Here is a 26,995-nt window from a genome sequence, read left to right as displayed (position 1 = left end):
TGATCAGAATGTATACCATTTCTTCAGCAGTCCAGTAGGAGCTTTCATGACTGGGTGTTTTGTATCACCATGTACCACAGTTTTTGAAGCCTATGCCTGGGTGTTTATATCATTGTGCACCAACCCCTAGGATCTCCCTGAGAGGATATTTATACCATGTTGAACCTCCTCCACAGGACACTCTCTGGCTGGGTATTTATATCATTCTGTAACGCCTCCTCAGTAGCCTTCCTTCCCAGATATTTATACCATGCTGCACCTCATCCACAGGACCCTCCCTGGCTGGGTATTTATATCACGATGCACCTCCTCCACAGGATCCTCCCTGGCTGGGTATTTATATCATCCTGTAACGTCTCCTCAGTAGCCTCCCTGCCCAGATATTTATAACATGGTGGCCCTCCACAGGACCCTCTGTGGCTGGGAATGTATATCTCCCTGTGACGCCTCCTCAGTAGCCTGCCTGCCCGCCCAGATATTTATACCATGTTGCACCTCCTCCACAGGACCCTCCCTGGCTGGGTATGTATATCATGTTGCACCCCCTCCACAGGTCCCTCTCTGGCTGGGTATTTATATCATCCTGTAACGCCTCTTCAGTAGCCTCCCTGCCCAGATATTTATACCATGTTGCACCTCCTCCACAGGACCCTCCCTGGTTGGGTATTTATATCATGTTGCACCTCCTACACAGGACCCTCCCTGGTTGGGTATTTATATCATCCTGTAACGCCTCCCCTGTAGCCTCCCTGCCCAGATATTTATAACATGGTGGACCTCCACAGGACCCTCCCTGGCTGGGTATTTATATCATCCTGTAACGCCTCCTCTGTATCCTCCCTGCCCAGATATTTATACCATGTTGCACCTCCTCCACAGGACCCTCCCTGGCTGGGTATGTATATCATGTTGCACCCCCTCCACAGGTCCCTCTCTGGCTGGGTATTTATATCATCCTGTAACGCCTCTTCAGTAGCCTCCCTGCCCAGATATTTATACCATGTTGCACCTCCTCCACAGGACCCTCCCTGGTTGGGTATTTATATCATGTTGCACCTCCTACACAGGACCCTCCCTGGTTGGGTATTTATATCATCCTGTAACGCCTCCCCTGTAGCCTCCCTGCCCAGATATTTATAACATGGTGGACCTCCACAGGACCCTCCCTGGCTGGGTATTTATATCATCCTGTAACGCCTCCTCTGTATCCTCCCTGCCCAGATATTTATAACATGTTGCACCTCCTCCACAGGACCCTGCCTGACTGAGTTTTTATATCATTTGTAACGCTTCAGCTTTAGCTTCTCAGCCCTGGTAGTGATATAATTGTTCACCACCCACCAGAGGAGCGTCCCTGGCTGTCTATTTATATCTTTTTGTACCGCCTCTGCCGGAGTCTCCCTGCCTGGGTGTTTATGTCACTCTGCACCACCTACACATGAGCTTCGCTGGCTGTGTCTTTATATCCTACTGGGGTGACTCTGCAGGATATCCACCTGTTCAGATACTTATATAACGTCAAATCTTGCCTGGAGATGCCTCTCTGCCATGGTGTCTGTTTAATTTGCAACACCTCTGCAGGAACCTCCCCTGCTGGGTAGGGGTGTTGCTAGGTCTGTAAAAGATCTGGGGCTATGCTAATTCTATGACTGTAAGGACTGGGGGCTAGCTAGCCTTTTTGGTTGTAACCCCTGAGCTTCTATCCTGGGCTGCAACCAAAAGACCCGGGACTATAGCCTCCCCATCCCACCCCTAGCAATGCCTCTGCGGCTGGGTATTTATATCATTCTGTGACTCCGGAGGAAGAGCCTTCCTGCCCTGATATTTATTTCATTTTACACCCCCCTGGAGGAGCCTCCCTGGATGTGTATTCATATGCTTTGTACCGCCGCTTCAGGAGTCTCCCTGCCTGGGTGTTTAGATCATTGTGTGCCACCTATAGATGAGCTACACTGGTTGTGCATTCATCATTGTGAAGTGCCTCTGCTGGAGCTTGGGTAGCCAACCGTCCCGTGTTTTGCAGTACTGTCCCGTTGTGGAGGATGTTGTCCCGTGCCTTACACATACCTGTGCAGGACAGCGAAAGTTCCTGACTTCATTAAGTAGTTTTTCTCGACCCAGGCTGCCTTTGTGTTGCAGGTCGAGGACCTTTGTGCTGCTGCCACCGTTTTGCCAGTGTGGTAACAGTGATTGTTAACGCTCTGACGCCCGGCTTAGTTCCAATGCTAATGCTTTGGTCATGGGTTTAGATGGTCATGTTTACAGTTCCACTGGGGAACTGCGGGCGCTGCTAGTAATATCTGGATACATGACCATCCCCCCCAAACGTCAAACCATTTGCATTGGAATTCAGCCGGGTGTTATGAGTGTTAACAGTCATTCACCAGTAGCTTAAGTAGCAATTGGGTACAGGCCAAAGGTGAATAATGCTGTTATGTCATCGCCGTATGGGAGAGTGTCGTGCAAAATGGTGTTAGAAAGTTGACCAGCCTCCTCCGGAGTTGAATGTCTGGCCGGGTATTTATTTCACGCCGCATAACCTCTGTAGGAGCCGCACTGCTGTATTTCAATCTCTGTGCACCACCGCCAAGATGCCGCCCGCTCTTGGGATTTCTATCACCGTGCACTACCTCCACAAAAGCCGCCGCCCCTGGCATTTCTATCACTGTGCACCACCTCCACAGAAGCCGCCACCGCCCCTCGCAGTTCTATCACTGTGCACCACCTCCACAGAAGCTGCCTCCGCCCCTTGCAGTTCTATCACTGTGCACCACCTCCACAGAAGCCGCCACTGCCCCTCGCAGTTCTATCACTGTGCACCACCTCCACAGAAGCCGCCACCGCCCCTCGCAGTTCTATCACTGTGCACCACCTCCACAGAAGCTGCCTCCGCCCCTTGCAGTTCTATCACTATGCACCACCTCCACAGAAGCCGCCACCGCCCCTCGCAGTTCTATCACTGTGCACCACCTCCACAGAAGCTGCCTCCGCCCCTTGCAGTTCTATCACTATGCACCACCTCCACAGAAGCCGCCACCACCCCTCGCAGTTCTATCACTGTGCACCACCTACATAGAATCCGCCCGCCCCTCACAGTTCTATGATTGCGCACCACTTCTACAGAAGCCTCTCTAGCTGAGCATCTTTATCTTTTTTGCATCAGCTCTAGAGGAGCCCCCCCCCCAACTGGGTATTTATATCATTCTTTAACACCCCTCCCACACACCCCAGGATCGATCCTCCCAGCCCAGATATCAATAGTGTTAGGAAAGATTCCTCTTTATGTGAAGGTTTCTCTCCAGTTGTGTGTTCCTCAACTTTTTGCTGCTGTTTAAACACCACAGTCTGACTTTGCCAGTGAAGCACAGCCATCAGCTGCACTCCACCGGGCTTTCGCTCACTTTTTTATGGGGAAACTGACATGCCCATAACTTGTTTCCCTTAGTCCTTTTCCAATGTTACAACTTTTCTGCAACAGGTTACAAGTGCACAATGTACATTCTAGTACAGTGCGCTTGGGTCTTCCTTTCATTTCCAAAGGCTCTAGATTCCCTCAAAGGAGTTTTTAGGAGAAGTACAGATGTGCCTTGGACAGGGCTGGTGGCAGCTTATCTTTTTGCATATTTTGAACCCTTTCTTGCCATGCAAACCGTGCTTACCACGTTTGGCATAGGAAGGTGGCCTGGCTCCAAAGTGGCCATGCCACAGGGTTCTTTGTCCTGTCCTTTGGCAATTTTACCCCTTTGCCTTCCCCAGGTCGAGCCGACCCAGGTCAGTCCTTATTTGGGCATGTGTTCTCCTGTGAAATGCCAAGCTTTTGCGGGCTTCTGCATGCCTTGTGCGTGTACTTCCAGGATGTGGGTTGGACTGTCTGGTTCCAATACACATCCTGGGTGCCAGTGAATCTGGTGTGCTGTGAATGACTGGCACTATTGTGGTCCGTGATTGGTCCATGTCTGGTCTGCCTGTATGTGAGCTGATCTCCCATTGGGTCCTCTTCGTTTTGGCGCGAAGGAGATTCTGGATAAGGGATGGCCCCAAACACCCACACCAGGTCGATCTCTTGAGTTCTCACTGAACCTAGGATAAGATCCAAGTATCCTGAAACTAAGAAGCCGAGTAGAGGAACTGCTGGTAACCCGCTGGAAAGTTTGATACCCTGAGCCAGCTGTTGTCCCTCTGGACCCCTCTGTCTCTGATTGAACTAGAAGGTCTGCGAAGACTCTTCGACCCATTACGATAGTGGGGCCAACTATTCTCGGCACCTTCATCAAACACTGCAAGTAAGCCTTCTTGGAAGTGTCTCTGAGCCAATCAGTGGGCTATCCAGCTTGTGCAGGACCTTTGCTCTGACACCGCTGCCATTTTGAGGAGACCTTTGAAACTTGGTACATCGAAAGCTCTGTGTGCACGGCACTCTTACACCAAATTTCATACACTTGCCATTCCCAGGTCTGGAATAAAGAGAGAGCGCCCAAAGCGGAGTACACGCAGTGTCTGTGTCACCCAGCAATGGTGACGAACTTTGCAGGTGCCTTGCTGCTGTGCCCTTCTGAGCCCTGCAACCGAAGTGGACTCAACTTCCGAAGTTTTGTCCGGACTTCGCCGGGGGTCGGTGAGTACCTGCCACCCTTACCGGTGGCCCCTACTGCATCCATCCACTTTTGCACACGAGTGTCCGTTGAGGGCCTCTCTCCTTTCCACAGATAGCCTGTGCTGTCGAACCTTTCCCAAATCCTGGTACCTGTCCTGCCCCTTTGTGGAGACCCTGCACGAATAGTGGGAACTTGTTCTTTATTGCCTTACCCATCTTCCTGAGATGCTACAGCCCCTGCAAGAGACCCCGTTTTCGCCCTTCTGCACTATCGTGTGTACCAGCATTTGAAAGTACATTGAGCGTTAGGCTCCTCTCTTCGTAGGGACTGGACAGCCTCTCAGTTAGGGTTTTCTTTATGAAGAACTGCCTAAATACTATTTGCACTGCTTGCTTCCTTCTCTTTTAGGTGGTGGGCCTATTCTGTGCTTTTAACCCTTTAGGCCACTTGGTATTGTATATATGTATTATAGTAGTGTTGTGGTGGTTTGATGTATTACTATTGATAATTGCTGTGTGTTTAATTTCAGAGGCCTTGAATAAATGTACTTATATTTTTAACATAGATACACCTGTTTGGAAGTGATTTGTAGTGTCCTTTTCTCTGTGGGCTCATTGAGGTCTTTTAGTCACACTCACACCTCCTGAGATCTAGTCTTGACCGCCGCCAATGGTACCTTGGTTGGTCTTGCTTGTCCAGAAGGTTACGCTGTTCCAAGAAACTAGGCTGGCCTTCTGAACCTCTGCCCACCAGGTCCGCGTTCAGAAATCCATCTTAACATATATCCTTTTGCACCGCCTCTGCAGGAACATCCCTGGCTGGGTATTTATCTCATTCTGTAATACCTCTGCAGGACCCTCTCTGCCCTGGCATTTATGTAATTTTGCATGTCCCCCGAAGAGCCTCCCTAATTCTTTCTATCCTATTGTTCTGCTGCTGCGAGAGTGTTGCTACGTGGGTGTTAATGTCACTTTGCACCACCAGAATGACTACGTATTCATAGCTGTCTGAGACTCCTCTGCATGCGCCACCCTGTACAGGCACTTATATCATTTTTCATCTTCTCAGCAGTGGACTCCCAGGCTGGGTATTTATTTCATTTTACTTATCTTCCGCAGGAGCCTCCCTGGCTGTGTATTTATGTTATTCCGACGTGCCTCTGCAGGAGGCCCCCGGTTCGGGTACCTATATCATTTTGCAACGTCTAAGGAGTGGACACCTTGGTCGAGTATTTATTTCATTTTAAGTCACCTCTGCAGCAGCCTCCCTGGCTGGATACTGATATCATTTTGTTCCACCTCCACAGGAGCCTCTTGCCTTGATGTTTATACCATTATGTACCACTCCCACAGGTGCCTCTCTTGCCGAGTTTTCATATCACTTTGCACCGCCTCCGCAGAAGCCGCCCTGCACTGGTAGTTTCTATCTCTGCAGCTTGAAGAACAATGAACTGGTGCCAAGACAATCGAAGCATTAATTCCGCTTTTGCCTGAGCTCCTGGGAGAGGCAGAGACGGAGGGAAGGGAGACAAAAGGGGAGGATAAAGAGAGAGGACGAGTGAGAGAGACTGTGCAAAAGAAGGTGTGATGTCATGCAAGAGGAAGAGAGATCATCCAGAAGAAGAGATCATGCTTCTGCAAGAGGTACCATGCAGGAGGTTGAGAACATCAATAGGGATTCCATAGAAAAGAGAGAGAGAGAATGTTGAGAATGCAAGAGAGAGACATGCAGAGAGAGAGAGATATCATGCTATTGGAAAAGATTCCATGTAGGAGGGACATGCCATGTATAGAGATTCCATGCACAATAGAGAGAGCGAGAGAGGGTGATAGGGAGAGAAAGAGAGAGAGTGAAAGAGAGAGCGAGAGGGAGACTATTCAGAGATATAAAACATGCAAGTGAGAGACCATGTGTTGGGAAGGAGAGAGGGTCTCCCCATCCCCCTTGGCGATACCGAATGAGAAATAAATGCTAAGAGTGCACATCCAGAGAGTAGGGGGGGGGTGCACATGGAGGAGTGTGCGCGATCACCATAGTGCATGCATTGTAAGCTATATGGTAGATGCAGGTGTGAATGCCATCTTGGCAAGCGGCAGACATCGTATAATTTAGGCCCAAGTGTGGTGATCAGCATTTTGTGTGTTAGTATTAGACCCCTTGCATGAGCGCGAACACAACCCCCAGCCTGGCCAGGTTTCAGAGATCCACAACATCCTCTGTTGCCCAGAGGAATGCGCCCTGCAAGGTCATGAGAAGGGAGCATAGCGGCTCTTGGCAGAACCATTCCACAAAACAGATAGTAAGGCCCTTCTCCCACCAACGATCCCTACATGAGAAATACAGCTTTGCCATGCTTTCTTCCCATGACCGCCGCATACCACAGCACCATCCAAACCCAGACCACCGACCATAACACTTTTACAACCCTCGATAGATCACTAAGATTAGTAGGGAAGGTATCGTGCCTTTAAAAATGGGTCACGTGATTTGTGCAGCGAGGTGTAGGGTAGCATCAGAATTATAGCCTAAAACTAAGGTGGAGGACCTTGGGAGTTGCCGATCTGTCTGGGAGCGAGTAAAGTATGTAAGTTAGTGTGACCTCAGCTCTCCTCCTGAGCCCATCCCTGTATCTATCTGCCAGATGCATTGCTACAACGATAAAATAATATTGTGCAAGTAGTTAATTAGCTAACTAATTGTTAGGCCAGCTTCACCGCAGATGACAAGCCCAGTGATGCTCACGTAGACGAAGATGGACAGATGAAGACGGACCAATGGCCTGCCATCCCATATGAAGCAGGCCCTGAATGTATAGGCCTCCCCTAATCCGTATTCTAGAATTTTACTATATGAAATTCCATCATAAGTGATGTTGTTTGTGCTTACAATGTGCTGGACATACCTACGGAGCTCAGAACGTTTGGCAGCAGCATATTTCTTTGCTGATGCACTTCTAGTTTGTAGAAATAAATACTTGTTATCCTTGCAAGCATGTATTGATCCTTTTTCCCTGGAGGGCTGTCTTTATTCTGTTGTGAGTGTGCAGGGGCGTGCGTCCACATTCAGAGAAATAAATAATGCAAGAGGGAGACCGTGCAGAGAAAGAGATGATGCTCAGGGAAGAATTACCATGCAGGAGGGAGAGACCATGCATAGGGACCTGCTGTGTCCTCGCAGCATATGCCTCCAGTGCGCTAGTTGGAATCTCCTTCTGGTCTCACCTCATGCACCCGAGGCTGGCTATGATGTAGGCGTTCCTTGTCACCAATTGTCACTTGGTGTTTGGTTCTTCAACCACCTGACTTGGGTCTTATATTTGCTTACGCTTTGTAATATCTTAAATAAAAGAACTTAATTTAATAAACTATTTGTTCGTGAATACTTCATTGAGTGGTGACGAGGAGGGACGAGTTGGTGGAAGAAGACCCCCGTCCCGTGGAAAGTATCCTGTGCCGGGGGTGATTCCATGGGCAAACCATGAGGGAAAGTCAGACAGGAGAGGTGGTCTCACCGTGAATAGTAACACAGCCGGAAAGTGAGGTCTTGGTCAGGGAAGAGATATTAATGCGTCGGGTTGATGCCAGTTGACTGATCCCGAACGCAGGCGCCCCATGTTCAGCCTCGTCGAGCCACATAACTACAGTAAGTGGTCCAAGTAAGGCAAGCTGGCTATTGTTTGAGGAGGCAGCATCTAGAAAGCGTTGGTCTGAACAGTCGTGTGGTGCAAAATGAATGTGACACACCATGCCTTGTCCCTCATTCTGAAGTTTGACGCGGCACGCTCGCCTCAGGAAGCTGCCAACGCATGTTGCTGGGCTGTGGTGTGCAGCAAGTGAAGGCGCAAAGGATATTCCTATCTGGGCCAATCCAAAGTGGAACTGTCAAACAGAGCTTGGGTCGCCCGGCTCCAAGTCAAACGTCTGACTGAACGGTAGTCAGAGGGAGGCATACTGTGCATCACGTTACTTCAACGTGTACTTCAACGTGAGGGAGGCGTTGTTTTCATGTGATTCAGTGTGCAAGATGGGAAAGGCTATTAAGGATCCTTTTCTTGTCTAGGAGCTACGCACCAGCTCCCTCCTGTGGTGATCGAAGGTGAGACTGTGCTCTATATTTTTCCTGCACTTTTGGCAGGGTAACTGGAATCGTTATTGTGGGCAGAACAAAAAATGTATTTCTGTGATTTCAGTGCATTCCCTGAGCTCTAGCCATATAAGTCATTTTCCTTATTGGAATATCAACTCACTGCAAGGACTAATTTAAAGTAAGCATCAACAAAATATTGGAGTTGCACCACACCACTGGTGGCACATTCTGTGAGACTGTCCCAGGTCTATCTGGAGGTGAAAGTGGGAAGTGACATATACTCCTGTCTGAAGATTGCTGGTTTATGTGACATTTCTTCTGGTGTAGTGATATCATCCAAAATCTGTAGTCACTATCCAAGTTTTTTCCCCACACCAGGGGAACCACCACTTTCCGTGGGAATTATTTACATTTTCTGGGGGTGAAAGATATATAAATTGCAGGTGCAGTTTGGAAAACAAATCAATATTGTGTTGGAAAGGTACAGGTTTCTCTCAAGGAAACAAGGGGTGGGGGAAGCGGTGAACTCTTTTGTAGCAGATCTAAGGGTACTATTGGCATCATGTGAATTTACCGGGAATGAGGATGAATATATCAGAGACCAGCTAATGATGCACACGTCAAACCATAAAATACAGGAACGTTTGTGGCAAGCAAACAATCGAGCACTACTTGAGGCATTGGCAATTGCCAAGGGTATGGAATTAACAAGCATGTGTCCTCAAGTAGGTAAATTCGAAAGGGAATAAGGAGACGGTACAGGGCATTGTAGAAAAGGTGGGTGAAAATACGAGTGGGGGAGAGGAAACAACTGTATAGGCCATGAAAAAGCCATACAGGTTTGGTAGGGGTAACAATGGTGGGAGGTGGTCCGCATCTGCAAGTGGGGATAACACACCTGCACATAACAACCGCAAGGGGCAATGTACTAGGTGTGGGTTCGAAAAATAAGAGTGCCCTGCAATGAAGGTTAAATGTAGGCGGTGCCGCAAGATGGGACATTTTGCAAGGTTGTGTAAATTCAATAACAACTTCCAGGATGGGGACAGGTATGTTCAGTTTGTGGGGGAGGAGAAGGAAGAGTGGGCCAACAAAATTGTTAACATTGTTGGTGGGAGAGAAGAGGACGATGAAGAGGAATACGTTCCACCTGAAGTGGAGATCATTGCGACAGGATGTTCATTAAAAGCATTAGCTGATTCAGGGTCCCCATATTCCATTATTTCTGAAAATAAGTGCAAAGAAATTTGGGGGAGAAAGGTCATGTTTTACACAACAAGGATATAAGGCCATATGTATAAGGCAGTGGGAAAATAGACATTATAGGTTTTGTGTGGGATGACATTGCCTATGGCGACAGAATAACAAGAGCAAAGATGTATGTGGCTGTTAAAGGGGGCTGCTTATTGGGGTGGCATCACCAAGGCAAATTAGGTATTGAGTTACATCCAGGCAAAGACCTACAAGTGAGATTGGTGGGGGAATACAGGGCAGAGAAATTTGCTAAGGAGGTGGGATCAAGATTCAAGAGTGTGTTTGGGCATGGTATTGGTAAACTGAAGGGATACTGCCTTAAGATTCAGTAGTCTTTGCATGCAAGACCGTGTCTGCACAAAGTAAGGAATCTTATTTTGAGAGTGAGAGAGAAGGTGAGAGAGGAATTATGGGGTTTATCTGATCAAGGCGTGATTGAGCCCATTGAGAGCAGTGAGTGGTTGTCCCCAATTGTAGTCATCAACAGAAATTGACCAACGAAAAAGGGAATAGCCTTTCAATACATTTATCTCTTCATAAATACCAATAAATGTTCAATTGTCAATTTCTAAAAACTTTTATTTGCATATCAAAAATTCATATAAAATACTAATAAATACCTTCTTCAGGACAAGTTTTGGGGAGTTTCCTTATTCCCATAAGCATCAAGTAGGGTGAGTATCACCAGACAAATTATCTCAGTGTGAAAATTTATTACAGACCATTCAGACTCTCTTCAAGAGTGGTTCTTCACGACACAATTCACGGGGAACTGTTAGTCCAAAATAACTCATCTGTCTATGATCATATTTTACATAGAATCTTTTCTTAATTACCGCAGCTCCAATATTCAGCCGTGGAGATAATTCTTATGCTGGATCTTGTTGTTTCCTTTCATTCAAGAACCCGTCTGAGTGCCGTCTTGTATTCGTCAGAATTTGAGTGGTGATACTCACCCTACTTGATGCTTACGGGAATAAGGAAACTCCCCAAAATTTGTCCTGAAGAAGGTTGCAAGAACTAAGGGGCGACGAATATTGACGTCCCAAAAAGACAACCGAAACACATGTAGACGTATGTCGGTGTGATTAGGAACACACAGACGGAACCATCAGAGGACTGGATAGAGGACTTTTGTTCACTGTGTAAATAGAATTCGAGGCGGTCCATGCAGGAGGCCAAAAGATATATATTCCAATGATTTGGTAAAAAAGTAAAAAGTAGAATGAATGGTAGGAGTGAATCAGTATGAGTGGAACTTATAGATATTTGTCCAAATGTTTTATTAATATTTCATATGAATTTTTGATATGCAAATAAAAGTTTTTAGAAATTGACAATTGAACATTTATTGGTATTTATGAAGAGATAAATGTATTGAGAGGCTATTCCCTGTTCCATTGGTCCATTTTTGTTGATTATTATATGATGCCTGGAGGACCAGGGACTGTAATCAGGCACCCCTTTTGTTTATAAACCCAATTGTAGTCATCCAACGACCCAATGGGCAGATTAGATCATGGGTCGACCTCATGGATCTCAATGGGTCGATTTGGCTAAATAGACACCTGTTGTCTAAGATCAGTGAGAGGCTCATGACCATGGGAGATGCTGAATGCTATAGTACACTGAACCTTTCTTCTGCATATAATCAAGTAGATTTACATTCCTTGTCATGTGCCTTAATGGCTTTCATTACCCCGATGGGTGCTTTTCAGTTCAGAAGGATGCCGTTTGGTTTGGCATCGGCATCCGCCGTCTTCCAAAAAGTTATGGAAGATTTATTGGGGGATGTACCTTGGATGCAATGTTTCCAGGACGCCATTTTGATTGGTGCCAAAAATGAATGCTAACATGATGCCCTGGTGTATAAAGTGTTACAGAGATTTGAAAAGGCAGGTTTGACTTTCAAGATAGCCAAGTGACTTTCAAAACGCACCTGGTTTCTTATTTAGGCCACAGGCTAATGACGGTGGGAATGGTACCACGACCTGAAATGGTGGATGCCATTGCGAAAGTGAAATCATCTTCCAGCAAAGATGAGTTAAAAACATTTTTAGGTTTACTAGAATTCTATTCCAAGTTTGTGGAGAATCTAGTCTAAAAAGTCAACCATTACGCATTTTGTTGAAAGAGAAGAAAGAGTTCAGTTTCGGCCAGGTAGAAGAGGGGGATTTTAAGAGACTTAAAGAGGAAATCGCTAATACTGTCACCTTGTACAAGTTCGATCCAGTAGCTGAAACTATTGCATCGGTAGATGCTTGTGTATCCAGTATTGGAGCAGTTTTGAGTCAGATTAGGAATGGCAAGGAAATACCTCTGACTTGCAAAAATGAGAGGGAACAAAAGAGAGAGAAAGAGAGAACCATGCAGAGAAATACATCATTCAAAAGAGAGATCATGCATGCAAGAGGAAGTGAAACCCTGCTGGTGGGAGAGAGTGTGCATAGGAAGACATTTTTGTAAGAGAGCGAGAGACCATGCAGCGAAACTGATCATACAAGAGGGAGAGAGACCAAGTCGAGTGAGACCATGCAAAAGGGAAACCATGTAAAAAAAGAGTGAGGGTGTGAATGAGAGAGAGATATAGTGTGAGGGACCATATAGTGAATGCACTAATGTAAGAAGGAACATGCCATACAGAAGGGAGAGACAATGCAGAGAGATAACATTCAAGAGAGAGAGTGAGAATGAATGCAGTGAAAGATATCAGACAAAAGAGGGAAAGGCCAGGGAAGGGGAAGGGGGAGAGTGCAAAGGGGAGATATCTTGCAGAGAAAGACAATGCAGAAATCAGAACTATAAAGAAAGAATCAAAGGTAGAGAGAGGATGCAGCGAAATATTTTGACGGAGGGAGAAAAACCCCATGGAGACAGACATCATGACACAGTGAAAGGGATTACGCGGAGCACTAGAGAGACCATGTAGAGAATGACATCATATAAGAGGAGGAAAAGGTGGAGACCATGTAGAGAATGACATCATATACGAGGAGGAGAAGGGGGAGACCATGTAGAGAATTATATCATACACGAGGAGGAAACGGGGAAGACCATGTAGAGAATTACATCATACATGAGAAAAGGGGGAGACCATGTAGATAATGACATCATACACGAGGATGAGATCACACAGGGAAAGAAGATGCTCAAAAAGGCAGACAGTGGTCGTGCAAAAGGAGGAGACCATGTAGACAGTAAGAGACCTTACAATGGGAAAAACCCTGCAGGAGAAGTGAGAGAAGAGCCTGTGCAGGGAACGCATTCAAGAGGGAGAGAGCATGCAGAGAGGGAGACAGCGCATGAAAGAAGGCGAGGGGGAGTGACACGGGGAGCGGAAGAGAGGTATTATGCAGGGAGACGGGGGTGGGAGGAGAGAGAGAAAGGGAAAGAGGCAGGGAAAGAGAGGAGGGAGAGAAAGGGAGAGAGAGGCAAAATAAAGATAGAGAGACAGGGAAGAGGGAGAGGGGGAGAGGAAGACAGAGAGAAGAAAGAGAGGGAGAGAGAGGCAGAGAAAAGACGGAGAGTGGGAAAGAGGATGAGGCAGAGAGAGCGAGAGAAGAGAGAGCAGAGAGAGAAAGAGAGGAGAGAAAGAAAGAAAGGGGCGAGTTAGAGAGAAAGAGAAATAGAGAGCGAAAGAGAGAAATGAAGGCAGATACTAGAAGTGGGATGGGTGACACATTCTACAGATATACCCAACAGGGCACGCCTACGTTTGTAAATATCAAGCATTAAATCAATTGCGCGTGCGTGGTGTTGTATTTATATTTAGAATCAAAACAGGTGCGGAATTACTTTTGAAAGTTAAAATGTCTGTAAAATGCTCTGGCAGAGGCTATTTTAACATTCCTGATCGTGGGAGGTGGGGTTCAGGTGACCTACTCAACTTAGCTGGCGATGGGGCGACACCAGTGTTAGTTTAACTTGATGTTTTACACATTGGGCCAAGAGATCAAGCTGCTGCACAAGAGTGGCTGACCATGGGGTGGAACCCGCCCTGGGGGTGACTCTTCCCTCGCTCCTGTCAGAGGGAGGATACGGCTGGCGGACCTGGGAATTCTCCACCCAGGCAGGTCCCATGAAGTGCCCCTCAGGGGTCCACTCCATCACTTCCCTTGGACATTCATGTAAGGTCACTGCTGGGCCAGTGGAAGAGCCATGAATGAGGCCAAGCAGGATCCTATTACACTGCTGAACACTCTGCCCCCGCCCATCATCTTGAGATCCAATCAAACCAAAGTTGACAAATCTGGCAGTCATCAGGGAACCGTACCTCAGTCTTGATGCAATGGCTAGCTTAGGTGTGTAGCTGTCATTCTCCCAGTTCAAAATCCCCCTGCTGGCCCAGGGCCAGGTGCTCTGCTTATCCCGAGCCTGGTCTAGGCGAACACACTAAACGCTGATTTGCCAGACACCAGCTCCAACAACTACAGGAAGCCCATAATGCAGTCATTGGACTAAAAGAAGGCAACAGGTGTCACTCCCGCTGACCATCCTGCACTGGCACCCACTGCAGCATAGAGTAACTTTCAAGGTTCTAAGTTGGCCCTGAAACAGCTCAACAGCTCGGCCCCAAAATAGGACGCTCCACTGGTGCCAACCAGCTGTGCTGTGTCTGAGGGTTCAAATGGGTGAGGAAGATTCTGCACAATGCCCCAGAGATTTATAACTGGAAAAACACAACATCACACACCCTATTCCTCTTAAACTTAAAGGCAGTTTTAACAACATTATCAATTCTGGCGGCAAGAATGACAAAGGAAACTGCAACCGGAAGCACAACACCATGAATGCGCCAATTCTCCATCAGATTGCATGGCATGGACAATGTATAGCCACGAAAAGGTAACTGCACTGCTGCACCTCCTCGCAGCAAGAAAGCACCGTGCTCTGTACTTACCTGACGTCTCCCCTCGTTGCAATTAAGGCATAACCGGCCCCCTTTATGCTGTCATGGATCCCTACTCTGACTGTACTATTATCCCACCCTTTTGTGAGATCACCGCTGTTGTGATGTCATCAGAGCCTATTCTTGTTATCAGCACCCATTGTGATGTGAAGGCCTACTGCTATATCATCACTAAACTTTTGTGTGATCACTGCTGATGTGATGTCATCAGTGCCTACTCTTGTTATCAGCACCCATTGTGATGTGAAGGCCTACTGCACTATTATCACTACCCTTTTGTGTGATCGCTGCTGATGTGATGTCATCAGAGCCTATTCTTGTTATCAGCACCCATTGTGATGTGAAGGCCTACTGCACTATTATCACTACCCTTTTGTGTGATCACTGCTGATGTGATGTCATCAGTGCCTACTCTTGTTATCAGCACCCATTGTGATGTGAAGGCCTACTGCACTATTATCACTACCCTTTTGTGTGATCACTGCTGATGTGATGTCATCAGTGCCTACTCTTGTTATCAGCACCCATTGTGATGTGAAGGCCTACTGCACTATTATCACTACCCTTTTGTGTGATCACTGCTGATGTGGTGTCATCAGTGCCTACTCTTGTTATGAGCACCCATTGTGATGTCATGGCTTACTGCAATATTAGCACTTACCTATTGTGAGATCGACCCATGTGTGCTCCCATGTTATCAACTCAAATTGTGAATTCAAGGCCTACTGCAATATTATTACCACCTTATTGTGAGATAACCCCTTTTGTGATGTCACCAATGCCTATTCTCGTTATCAAAGCCTATTGTGATGTCACGGCTCAGTTCATTATTATCACTACCCTTTTGTGAGATCGCCGTTGAGATGTCATCAGTGTCTATTCTTGTTATCAGCACCCATTCTGATGTCAAGGCCTACTGCAAAATTATCCCTACCCTTTTTTGAGATCAACCCCCGTTGTGATGCCATCAGTGCCTATTCTTGTTATCAAAATCTATTGTGATGTCCAGCCTAAGTGCAATATTTTCACTACCATTTTGTGAGACTGACCCCGTTGTGAGGACATCAGTGCCTATTCATGTTATCAGCACCTATTGTGATGTCAAGGCCTATTGCTATATTATCACTACCCTTTCGTTAGATGGTGCCCGTTCTGATGTCATCAGTGCCTACTGTGATGCATCACCTATTGCAATATTATCACTACCCTTTTGTGAGATCACCCCTGTTGTGATCTCATCAGAGCCTATTCCTGTAATGAACCATACAGTGATGGATGACCTAGTGCAATATTATCACTACCCTTTTGTGAGATCACCCCAGTTGTGATCTCATCAGAGCCTATTCCTGTAATGAACCATACAGTGATGGATGACCTAGTGCAATATTATCACTACCCTTTTGTGAGATCACCCCTGTTGTGATCTCATCAGAGCCTATTCCTGTAATGAACCATACAGTGATGGATGACCTCGTGCAATATTATCACTACCCTTTTGTGAGATCACCCCTGTTGTGATCTCATCAGAGCCTATTCCTGTAATGAACCATACAGTGATGGATGACCTAGTGCAATATTATCACTACCCTTTTTGACAGATTGTGCCCGTTGTAATATCATCAGAGCCGATTATTGTTATCAGCACCCATTGGGATGTCAAGGCCTACTGCAATATTATCACTACCCTTTTGTGAGATTGACCCGTTGTGATGTCATCAATGCCTACTCTTGTAATCAGCGCCTATTGTGATGTCAAGGCTTATTGCAATATTATCACTACCCTTTTGTGAGATTGACCCGTTGTGATGTCATCAATGCCTACTCTTGTAATCAGCGCCTATTGTGATGTCAAGGCTTATTGCAATATTATCACTATAGTTTTGTGAGACCACTCGTTTGTGAGGTCATCAGTGCCTATTCTTGTTATCAGTGCCCATTGTGATGTCAATGCCGGCTGCACTATTATCCCAACCATTTTGTGAGATTGACGCCGTTGGGATGTCATTAGTGCCTATTCTTGTTATCAGCGCCCATTGTAATGTCAAGGCCTAGTTCAATATTATCACTACCCTTTTGTGAGATCACCCCTGTTGTGATCTCATGAGTGCCTATTCCTGTTATCAACCCTACAGTGATGCATTCACCTAGTGCAATATTATCACTACCCTTTTGTCAGATTGTGCCTGTTGTGATATCATCAGTGCCTATTCTGGTTATCAGCGCCCATTGGATTTTCAAGGCCTACTGCTATATACTACTACCCTTTTGTGAGATTACCCCCTTTTGAGGTCATCAGTGGCTATTATAGTTATCAACGTCTCCTGTGATGCTGAGGCCTGTTGCAATATTATCACTACACGTTTGTGAGATCAAGTTCGGTTGTGAGGTCATCAGTGCCTATTCTTGTTATCAGCTCCCATTGTGATGTCCAGGCCTAGTGCACTATTATCAGTACCCTTTTGTGAGATCACCCTCGTTGTGATTTCTTTAGTGCCTATTCTTGTTATCAGTGTCCATTGTGATGCCAAGGCCTAGGGCAACATTATCACTACCATTTTGTGAGATCACCCTCTTGGTGAGGTCATCACTGCCTATTCTTGTTATCAGCGGCCATTGTGATGCCAAGGCCGACTGCACTATTATCACTACCCTTTTGTGAGTAGTTCACCCCCTTTGTGAGGTCATCGATGGACTTTGCTATGTTGTTGCTAGCCTGTTATGTATTGTTCCTGAGCCGTGCTACGTCGCTCCCTACAGGGTACTGTCCCATCTAGACTCCTTTAAGGTTATTTCACATTTACCTTCCTTACCTGTATTGCGCCTGCATGTCTTGTCCGTTCGCCGGTAGCTTTCTAACCTGCTTTGCATACTAAACTACTTGCAGGGCGTCCCGCTTCCTGTCTATTTACAAGTCACGCTACTTTGATGGTCTCGTTCGCTCCCAGCTCTCAATACGGTCACCATACCTAACTGTAGTTCTACCTACTTGGGCTGTTACTGCACTAACTGCACACTATTTAGCCCACTGACTATTCAAACTCACGCACCCTGCACATCGGCTCTCTTATGATGCTTAGCAAAGTATATGTCACCATACCAGTCAGGAAGGTGTCCTTGACCCTAATCTGCACACGTCCAGGCTGCTGGTAGTCCTACACTAAAACTGCGTTGTGCCTTAAGGTCGCTTTCAGACCTTTTAAAATTGTGTTGTGCCTTAAGGTCGCTCTCAGACCATTTCAAATTGTGTTGTGCCCTAAGGTCGCTTTCAGACCTTTTAAAATTGTGTTGTGCCTTAAGGTCGCTTTCAGACCATTTCAAATTGTGTTGTGCCCTAAGGTCGCTTTCAGACCTTTTAAAATTGTGTTGTGCCCTAAGGTCGCTCTCAGACCTTGTAAAATTGTGTTGTGCCTTAAGGTCGCTCTCAGACCATTTCAAATTGTGTTGTGCCCTAAGGTCGCTTTCAGACCTTTTAAAATTGTGTTGTGCCTTAAGGTCGCTTTCAGACCATTTCAAATTGGGTTGTGCCCTAAGGTCACTTTCAGACCATTTCAAACTGTGTTGTGCCCTAAGGTCGCTTTCAGACCTTTTAAAATTGTGTTGTGCCCTAAGGTCGGTCTCAGACCTTTTAAAATTGTGTTGTGCCTTAAGGTCGCTTTCAGACCATTTCAAATTGTGTTGTGCCCTAAGGTCGCCTGCAGACCATTTCAAATTGTACTGTGCCTTAAGGTCGCTTTCAGACCATTTCAAATTGTGTTGTGCCCTAAGGTCGCTTTCAGACCTTTCAAATTGTGCATCTAGCTATTGTGATCCCCTATCTAGGTGCATGCTACTTGGCCACTGTGATATGTCAAACCTAGGTGTTGCCCTGCTGTGTGCACCCTAGCCCACTGTAACGTGTCACCCCTAGATATTACTAGGTGTACTCTAGCCTAACCGAGTTGTATCTAATGTGCCTGACACCCAAACATAGCTGCGCTGCATCTTACAATGCCTCTCCCAGGCTTCTAGTCACACTATAGCACCTGCTTTTACTGCCACCGTCATACCTGTCCCATTCAGGACCAATCTAGTCCCTGTCAACAAGATCATAGGTAATCATTCAACGACCTAAGGCAACCACCCCTGCCCTTGAGGTTAATTATCTTGCCTGCCCAAACCTATACAACCCAGCCTCTCCCACCATGACTATGACCCATATAGCGAGCCCCTCAGCAACTACCGCAGGCGCTCACCACCCTAGTAACCAGATCAACCAATACCTTAATGACCCAGCACTCTGGCTTGAACATTTTGCCACGAAACCTACTCCTAACCAACCTTGCCCCCTCATTCTCAGGAATAAGAGACTAGGCACTAGATTCCGCATTCGTCCTTCCCGCTCTAACACCACCAAGCAAGCCCTACACACACCACCCAGCCCACCCTCGCCCACTTCTACTGGCAAAACTAAGACCACAGGGGTTAAATTGCCTGTGTTCAAGGGCGCCCTTATCAATGCTAGATCCCTCACAGCACACACGCTTGACATAGCCGACCTTATCACCACTGCAGACCTTGACTTCATTGCCATATCCGAAACTTGGCTACATGCCGCATCGGGCCCCTCTCTAGCCCTGGCCCTACCGCCTGACTATGGCATCACGCGCCGTGACCGTTCCTCTGCTCAAACTAGAGGTGGCGGCGTGGCCTTCATCCACAAAAATTCCCTTGACCTAAGAGTGGTATCCGATTCAAAACTCGAATCAGCTGAACTGCTGTCTATCAAATTATTACTAACACCCAACCAAACGGCCACCCTTCACCTTATTTACAGGCCCCCAGGTCCGGCACCCACCATTGTCAGTGAAATTTCCTCTCTCCTTCTAGACAAAACAAAAAACAACTCACAAACAATAATCTTAGGTGACCTTAATCTAGGTCGTGGCGACCCCAAAGATCCTGTAGCAACTGATCTGGAGAATGCTCTCATAGACCTCGGCCTCACCTTGTACATCCAAGAACCGACCCATATCAAAGGTAGGACCATTGATTGGTTAGCCGGCTCCAACTGCAACATCTAGATCCTCAACAACTCCCCATGCTTATGGTCTGACCATCACATCATAACGTTTAACATTGAAGCTACCCCGCGAGCCCCAACACCAATGGCCCCAGCACTTCCCACCCGCAATAAAAAAAATATAACAAAAGAACAACTCCTCCCACTGTTACTCCCTTCCCTCAATGCGACCACCAACTCATGCTCTGATCCCACCTCCCTCGCAGACACCTACAACCAAACGATGCTCACGGCTATTGACTCTATAGCACCTATCAAACCGAGGAAGGCTAAACCACGAGCACACCTTAACTCATGGTTCACTCCACAGCTAAGAATCCTCCGTAAAGCTAAACGCTGTGCGGAAAATCGCTGGAAAAGCCACCCGTCTGATGAGCATAAAGATGGTTTCCTCCTCGCCTCCCTTATTTATAAAGATGCCATCATCACTGCTAAAAAAGAATCGCTCAACAATCGTATCATGCAAGCAGATTCGAATTCCAAGGAACTCTTTAGAATCCTAAAAGAGCTCGAAACCCCAGTCTCCCCTCCAGACACATGCACGAAAGACAGCAAATGGTGTGCTAACATCCAAGCAGCCCTACTAAACAAAATCGCTGTGCTTCAATCCAAAATTAAAGAAAAGCAGGACAGCCTGAAGCGTGACAACCGCTCACTCTACCCTACCAGGTCCACCCCTCCCAAAATGGCAAATACCAAACCCTTCACCTTCTCACCGCTCACTGTCACTGAGGTAGAAAACATTATCCGGAGGATTAAACCGTCCAACTGCCAAGGTGACCCGTGCCCAGCTCCCATCATCAAAGATTCTGCCCACGACTTAGCTCCATTCATTACAGCCTTCATTAACTCCTCCTTTAAAACAGGTATTGTCCCGGACAACCTTAAGGACGCGTGGGTGATCCCGCTACTAAAAAAACCTTCTCTTGACCCAAGCATATCCACGAACTTCCGACCTATTACTACAGTCCCATTTTTGCTTAAGATATTGGACCGCGCAGCTTACCTGCAGATCCAAAACTACCTCGAATCAAACAATCCGGATTTCGGCCCAGACATGGGACCGAAACGTCTCTATTAGACCTAAAAACCCAGATCGAAGTACTGAAGGACAAGGGCAAATTAGCAATGCTACTACTCCTCGACCTCTCCGCCGCATTTGATTTGGTTAACCACCAGATCCTTTGCAGGCACCTCCACTCTGCTGCCAACTTCTCACCGTCCACTGCGGCCTGGATCAAATCCTTTTTGAGCAAGAGATCCATGAGGGTCTTTGCACCTTCGGCAGCCGCGGATCCTTCTCCTATTCATTGCGGCGTACCCCAGGGTTCTTGCGTGTCACCTACACTTTACAATATCTTTACGAAACCACTTTTTGATGTGCTTGATTATCTGGGTGTCCCCTACACCAACTATGCGGACGACACCCAGATACTCATTCCTATCTCAGGTGATTATCTAGCTGACACTAAGGCCCTCAATGACGTCTACCTGGTCATCCAAGCTTGGATGACCCAGCACCAGCTATGTCTGAATGACGATAAAACGGAGCTCCTTATCTTGGGTACCTCACAACGCCTGAGCAAACTTGAGCCATCTTATCAGTCATTCACCATAGACGGCAATACCATACGAGTCTCGAAAGACACTAAAACATTAGGCTTCTACTTGGACTCCACCCTATCCCTATCGAGACAAACAAATGCAGTCAGGTCTGCCTCTGCCTACACGTGCAAACTTATTTCAGCCTGCCGACCGTTTCTCACCACCCCAACAGTGTCACACTAGCCAGAACACTGATCATGGCAAAAATTGATTACTGCAGTGCTCTTTACTTAGGCACTAGCCAAGAGAACCTGTCCAAACTCCAAACTACCCAGAATAATGCCATTCGAGCGGCCTTGAACATCCCCCGCAACCACCACATCTCAGAAGCCAGAACTAGCCTAAAGTGGTTACCTGTGAAGCAGAGAATTTCCCTAAAAACTCTTGCCCTCACACACAAATGCCTAGCCTACAAGGCCCCGATCTATCTCTGCAGTCGGCTTTCGCGCCACTCTACTGGCCGACCACTAAGAACTGCTCAGACTCATTGCCTAACAATCCCCAGGTTTAAGCTTCAAAAAGCGGGAGGCACTAGCTTCCCTGTCCTAGCCTCTAAACTATGGAACACCCTCCCTGCTACCATCAGAGCCGAAGACTCCTTCAACACCTTCAAGACTAAAACCAAATCTTGGCTCTTCGACCAGCAATAAGACATACCCGACATTTCTGTCCTACTTACTCTGCCTGCTTATCCCTGACACCATCTCCGGTCTGCTACCTATGCTAACCTTTTTTTGTTCACCCTAGGTTATATCCTCTGTTATTCCCAGTTGCACTGTAACCTATGTAATATATGTAATTGATATGATTATTATTATGTTCGTATTGTTTAATTTTGTAATGTAATATCCTGCCTGTATGTTTCTTTCTTGCAACCCTGTACAAATTGCGCCCTGATGCCCCTGGGCCTGATGGTATGCGCGTTATAAATAAACAAATACAAATACAATATCAGTTCCCTTTCGTGTTATCAGCGCCTACTGTGAGGTCAGGCCCTAGTGCAGTATTATGACTGCTCTTTTGTGAGATCAGCCCCAGTGTGATGCCAAGGCCGACTGCACTATTATCACTACCCTTTTGTGAGTAGTTCACCCCCTTTGTGAGGTCATCAGTTCACTTTCGTGTTATCAGCGTCTACGGTGAGGTCAGGCCCTAGTGCAGTATTATGACTGCTCTTTTGTGAGATCAACCCCAGTGTGGTGCCAAGGCCGACAGCACTATTATCACTACCCTTTTGTGAGTAGTTCACCCCCTTTGTGAGGTCATCAGTTCCCTTTCGTGTTATCAGCGCCTACTGTGAGGTCAGGCCCTAGTGCAGTATTATGACTGCTCTTTTGTGAGATCAGCCCCAGTGTGATGCCAAGGCCGACTGCACTATTATCACTACCCTTTTGTGAGTTGTTCACCCCCTTTGTGAGGTCATCAGTTCCTTTTCGTGTTATCAGCGCCTACTGTGAGGTCAGGCCCTAGTGCAGTATTATGACTGCTCTTTTGTGAGATTAGCCCCAGTGTAATGCCAAGGCCGACTGCACTATTATCACTACCCTTTTGTGAGTAGTTCACCCACCTTTGTGAGGTCATCAGTTCTCTTTCGTGTTATCAGCGCCTACTGTGAGGTCAGGCCCTAGTGCAGTATTATGACTGCTCTTTTGTGAGATCAGCGCCCATTGTGATGCCAAGGCCGACTGCACTATTATCACTACCCTTTTGTGAGTAGTTCACCCCCTTTGTGAGGTCATCAGTTCCCTTTCGTGTTATCAGCGCCTACTGTGAGGTCAGGCCCTAGTGCAGTATTATGACTGCTCTTTTGTGAGATCAGCCCCAGTGTGATGCCAAGGCCGACTGCACTATTATCACTACCCTTTTGTGAGTAGTTCACCCCCTTTGTGAGGTCATCAGTTCCCTTTTGTGTTATCAGCGCCTACTTTGAGGTCAGGCCCTAGTGCAGTATTATGACTGCTCTTTTGTGAGATCAGCCCCAGTGTGATGCCAAGGCCGACTGCACTATTATCACTACCCTTTTGTGAGTTGTTCACCTCCTTTGTGAGGTCATCAGTTCCCTTTCGTGTTATCAGCGCCTACTGTGAGGTCAGGCCCTAGTGCAGTATTATGACTGCTCTTTTGTGAGATTAGCCCCAGTGTAATGCCAAGGCCGACTGCACTATTATCACTACCCTTTTGTGAGTAGTTCACCCACCTTTGTGAGGTCATCAGTTCTCTTTCGTGTTATCAGCGCCTACTGTGAGGTCAGGCCCTAGTGCAGTATGATGACTGCTCTTTTGTGAGACCAGCCCCAGTGTGATGCCATCAGTTCCGCTTCTTGTTCTAAGCGTCTGCTCGGACGTAAAGAGCCTATCATATTTTCAATACCTTATTGAGATGTCAATCCCTTTGTGATATGACCAGTGGCTATCATGAGATGCTGTTTTTCTTCACTTGTCAGAGTATCTAGCTATCGCCAGGAGTGAGGGTTAGGCTTACCTGCCAGCGGAACCCGTGTGATGGGAAACTAATGGACACTGAGAACCGCCGGCTTCATTTCTTCCAATGTTTATTTCTTTTGCTGTCATGGAATTTACAATCAGGACGTCACACCACAATAAAGCAGTTTAAAAAAATGACTGCATCAGGTCAGTTTACGTTTAAAATGTAGCTTGCAGGAACCACTCTCCTTTCAGAGGTGGAAGGCTTTCAATTTCGGACTGGCCAGTACAGACCAGTCCAAGTGTCTCAACTGGCCAGTCACTCTTAAAGGCAGTCCCAGCTGGGCCAGACTCCATCACTTCATGACATGTGACGTACTCTGCCGTGGTCCTGCCAACCTTTTAAGAGGCACCCATTAGGTCGATGAATGACCCCATTCCTCTGTAGGACATGCGAAGCAGCCACGTGTACCTACCAAAAGTGACCCTTCAGAATGGGCGAGCACTTGTTTGGCAAATTACAATTAAATTGATCACTTCCTTTAATTTGATTCCTCGTTTTGTCATTCTTTAAAGACCTTCTGTGCACAGTGCACCCCAATGGACCGTTTCAACGTGCCCTATCGGGCGCTCTAGCATCAATCATTTGGATTCAACATCCGCCATCTTTAAATGTTCTAATGTTGGCATTTCTGCTTCAACCTAGCCCTGTTCAGAACTCTCTGCACTCCCTGTGCCTTAAAGGTGCTTGTACCTGCTTCACGGCACAAATTACAGTTGCCATCCCCTGTTTCTTCCGTTCCTCTACCAGATCACAACTGGAAAGAATTCCCAAATGAGTTTGCAGTATAGTTGCTTTACCTGCGTTGCCACGTGTCCTTTGGGTAAACAAGGCCCCCCAAAAAATGGAATTCCCCCTTAAGATTCACCTGATCCTGTTTCCTGCTGCCGTTAGTGCAAACTGATGGAGTGAAGATGGGGCAGGTAGGCAGGCCGCTGCGGCTTAAGTCCGGAAATGTTTAACACACATATTTGCAAAGTTTGCTGCTAGAGCGATCCAACCCCAATCCCTATCCCTAACAATGCCCCTCCTGGCTGGGCATACCCATGCAAACCTTCCAAACGTGCTTGGCTCTTCCTGGCATAATCTGGCACCTTTGCCGGTGGCTCCTACTGGAGGTATTTACAGGTCTGAAACTCATGTTCAGTCTCCTTAGTCCTTAAACCTGCGGTTGGCTTGCAGCTTCTTGTAGAAGTTCTCCTCAATCTCTGCGTGGACATCTTTGTCCAGGGCCGCCAAGACAGGAGGCTTTCTTCTCAGGGTGGACTCCCTGCTGGACGTGCTCATTACGTTCTCGGGAGCCGCCTCACCTCTGTCTCCTGAAGTGGCCGCAAGGTTGACGGTTGCTCCCCCGAAGCGAGGCTCTTCCTGGTCCATATCGCTGATGGAGGAGCCTGGGGACACGCCCGCACTCTTGGCAGACCGGAAGCCTCGCATCTCATTCATCTCGTACGTGTCTGGAGAGTCTGCACTCTTTTGGGCTGTCTTCCACTCCCAAGGCCCATTTCCTGAGGACAGGTGCACCACCGGGTGGTGAGGAGCGTGGGCATCGATGGTGACGATGCTTGAGCTGTCTCTGTCGGAGGGAGAGCGGTATTGAGAGGAGGAGTCGGAGCTGGCGGTGGAAGAAGACGAGGTCTCAGAGTGCTTTGGTGTGACCGGCACCAGACCCTGCTGCTTTGACATGGCAATCACTTGCATAAGGCGTGGCGTGTTTGCAGGCCGTTGTGCTGAGCCTTTCTCTGCCATCATCATCCATTTGGCTCTTACAGCAGAGCTACTTTTAGGGGAAATGTTTGCTGGCCCTTGATTCTCTTCTGGAATGTGAACGAGTTGTGTGGCTCCGGGTCTTGGCTGAATCAACACACGGGGTCCTATGACACCCCGGTCGGCATTCCTTGCCTGCACGGTGGGATACAAAGATGGCGGGATTGGCTCCTCATCATCCAAGCTGAGTCCGGCTGATTCTGAGGCGGCGCGCCGGTGCGTTTGGGCCAGAGCCACCTCTTCACACAGTGTCAGGCTGCGGCCTTCCAAGGACTTTTGCTTCCATTCAGTGATGAGTTGCTTGGAGCGTGAGGCATCTACAGGGACATGGATGGTCATGTGGCGCCGGGCCGGGTCATCCATGGATGGAGTACTCACTCTGGGCAGGGTGTTGCTAAAAGTGACCATATTCTCCTTGGCCATCGGGCTGCGGGGTGCCAGGAGGTCCACATCCACGCTAGCCCGCTTCAAGCTGCCTAGCGAGTTCTTCTCCCGTTGCACCTGCCGGTTCATCCCTTCCATCCGCTGCTGGGGGTTCAGCTCATCAGTGCTTACAGACTTGTTCTGGTGATAAACAGAGTCATGGCCCCGCTGTGTGAGTGCCCGTAGTGCGTCCTTGTGAGGAGGGTTCACCTGCGCCTTTTCTGTTGGGGCCTGGAAGTTGCCCACTGCATGATAAGCCTGTGGGTGTAAGGGAAAGGGGTTATAATAATGAATGCAAATGATCCTTTATAGATATATTCTCTTGTGAAGTCTTTGGATTGAGGATTGGGCATGAGCATAACCTTCTTAAATTTTGTCTGAATGAGTATATATGATTCATGGTTACAAACACTTTAATGTTAAGACTGACGAACGTAGTGAAAAAACAAATGAGCACCAAGCCCAGTGTGCATTATACACATACACCCCTCTCAGATCTGTGGTCATTCTTATATTCCCAAATGCTTTTTGACTTCATGCAAAGCAGACAGGAACCTTCATTGGTGCTATTTGTCATCCCACCTTTCCCATAGGAGTATTTTGAAAGATTAAAATATGAGTTTACAAGACTGCCTAGCCTGAATTGATAACATTCGAACAGAAATTAATGTATACAGTTATTCTAAGTTTTGATACTATGTTTTGCTCAGTAAGCAAGTGTTACATTCATATAATATATACTGTGATCATTAAACATGCATATTGTCAAATTTTAAAAACCACTAGTTTACTATGTTACAACGTACAATTACA

General features: G+C 47.1%; 1 protein-coding gene across 2 annotated transcripts in view; it reads right to left on the bottom strand.

Annotated features, from left to right (window-relative positions):
• Positions 1–24,042: 24,042 nt before the first annotated feature.
• PLPPR3 (phospholipid phosphatase related 3) overlaps positions 24,043–26,995 on the bottom strand; it is a 63,905-nt gene continuing 60,952 nt past the window's right edge. For both annotated transcript variants that reach the window (XM_069647682.1, XM_069647689.1), the window contains exon 8: positions 24,043–26,440. In XM_069647682.1, the coding sequence (XP_069503783.1) occupies positions 25,145–26,440 (1,296 nt within the window). In that variant the 3' untranslated portion in view covers positions 24,043–25,144. The remainder of the gene's footprint in view (positions 26,441–26,995) is intronic.

Source organism: Ambystoma mexicanum, chromosome 1p (assembly GCF_040938575.1).
Source record: "Ambystoma mexicanum isolate Mex_15411 chromosome 1p, UKY_AmexF1_1, whole genome shotgun sequence".
NCBI classification, from domain to species: Eukaryota; Metazoa; Chordata; class Amphibia; order Caudata; family Ambystomatidae; genus Ambystoma; species Ambystoma mexicanum.
The sequence above is the reverse complement of the archived record's forward strand: the minus strand, read 5'-3'. Positions and strand labels throughout refer to the sequence as shown.